Source organism: Otolemur garnettii, unplaced genomic scaffold (genome assembly GCF_000181295.1).
Source record: "Otolemur garnettii isolate 467f Iridium unplaced genomic scaffold, OtoGar3 scaffold00099, whole genome shotgun sequence".
Lineage (NCBI taxonomy): Eukaryota > Metazoa > Chordata > Mammalia > Primates > Galagidae > Otolemur > Otolemur garnettii.
This window is the reverse complement of record NW_003852494.1, coordinates 210,384-212,327: the sequence shown is the minus strand read 5'-3', so window position 1 is coordinate 212,327 and position 1,944 is coordinate 210,384. Positions and strand designations below refer to the sequence as shown.

Below are 1,944 nucleotides of genomic sequence, written 5' to 3'. Positions count from 1 at the left end.
AAAAAAAAAAAAAAAAAAAAAGGATTTTTTTCACTTCACTCAAATGCAGATGACCTGCTAAGTGGAGGTATCTGCTTGTTAGACAGTGGGCCGGTCCCTAAATTCCCTCTGCTAAGTTCCCTCTGCTGTCTCACTCAACTTCTCATCTCCACCAGCAGCTGTGCTCCTTCCTTCTAGTATATTATATTGACTGGCGTCCAACATGTCCTGCTTCTCTGTTACCCACTATTGACATTTTCTTTAGGAGGAGTTTCTTCCTCTTCTTTTAACTTATTCAAGTCCTTAGGAGACAAGGAAAAGTAAGTAGAAAGGTACAATTTATTCAGGAAATTTATTTACCTGAAAGAAGAGTTTCACCCAACCTAGAATAGAATGCAGGTATGGAGTGGAAGGTAGGGCCCTTGGTTTGTCTTTGACCTTGGTAAGCTTGGGTCATTCCAAGTGGTGAGTCGGAGATTTAGTTCTATTCTTAGGGGAAAGCAGAAAGTATTGGTTATAGGTCTAAATGGCCCTCTTGGATCCAGTTTATAGAAGATTAAGCCCTGGGGACAGTGTAAGAGGCCTTTCAGGGGGTCAGAGATAGCCTGACACTGAGTCCTTTTTTTCGGTGTTCTCCTGAACCCTCACCAACCTCCCCACTCCCCAGTTATAGATCATGTTCATGATTGAAGCCAGGCTGTCAGGGTAGAAGAACCTCTCAGCATGAAATGAACAGTGTCTTAGCCACTGATGGGCTCTTTGGTATCAGCCCTCCCATGGGATTTTTGTCTAAATTGAGTATGGATGGTTTTTTTAACCTCTGAAATAAACATTAAGATCATGTTTATTTTGTAGCAGTAAACAGTTCCTTTCTGGAAAAATAGTAAAATACTTTCCATAAAGCTAAAATGTACAGCTTTTCTGCTCTGTGTGGCCCCAATATATGACATTAACAGAATACTTGGTGATTTGGAACTTAAGTTTTATTTAAGTTTCATAACAACCACTAAGATATACTAGGTGAATCAGCTATTATTTCCATCTTACTGATAACTGAGGCACATTATGACTTTGCTTTTGTACAAGCTCACCGTGTCTGAACCAGAACTTTAGTTTCATAAGTTTGCCTTCACATTGTACCCTCAAATTACTAAACATAAGAAGGCAGCATCATTTTATTTTATTTATTTATTCATTTATTAATTTTTTGTGGAGATAGAGTCTCACTTTATCACCCTCGGTAGAGTACCCTGGCATCACACAGCTCACAGCAACCTCCAACTCCTGGGCTTAGAGAATTCTCTTGCCTCAACCTCCCAAGTAACTGGGACTTACAGGCACCTGCCACAACACCCGGCTATTTTTTTGTTGCAATTTGGCCGGGGCCAGATTTGAACCTGCCACCCTCAGTATATGGGGCCGGGACTCTACCCACTGAGCCACAGGCGCCACCCGGCAACATCATTTTATACTGTAGCACTCTTAGTTATGACTGTCCTCCTTATGCTCTTCCTTTCAAAAAGTTCACCAGCATGTGTATGGGACCTCCACTTTTAAGGACATTCATCTTATTCCTGTCCCTCCTTCAGGTGGTAGAGTCCTGCCTGGAAGGTATCTGTAAGCCAGACCCTGGGATCTACAAGCTATGCTTAGAGCGGCTGGGCCTGCAGCCCTCCGAGTCCATCTTCCTTGATGATCTTGGAGCAAATCTAAAGGCAGCTGCCAGCCTTGGTATTCACACCATTAAGGTAACAGCCACTGTTTTTTAACTCCTACAATGCACCCGGCACTAGTTTCTATGCAGTCTTTTTACATTTGTAAGTATAGCTTTCCTCATGGTTTCCCCCTACATTTCCATACTCTTTTTCTTTTTTTTTTTTTTGAGACAGAGTCTCACTTTGTCATCCCCGGCAGAGTGCTGTGGCATCATAGCTCACAGCAACCTCAAACTCTTGAGCTTAAGTG

The 1,944-nt window shown here is 42.3% G+C and overlaps 1 protein-coding gene across 1 annotated transcript in view; it reads left to right on the top strand.

The window, feature by feature from the left end:
* Positions 1 to 1,944, top strand: part of ACAD10 (acyl-CoA dehydrogenase family member 10) — a 73,306-nt gene that overhangs the window by 21,859 nt on the left and 49,503 nt on the right. The window contains exon 5 of the mRNA XM_012809036.2: positions 1,569 to 1,727. Within this exon, the coding sequence (XP_012664490.1) occupies positions 1,569 to 1,727 (159 nt within the window). The remainder of the gene's footprint in view (positions 1 to 1,568; positions 1,728 to 1,944) is intronic.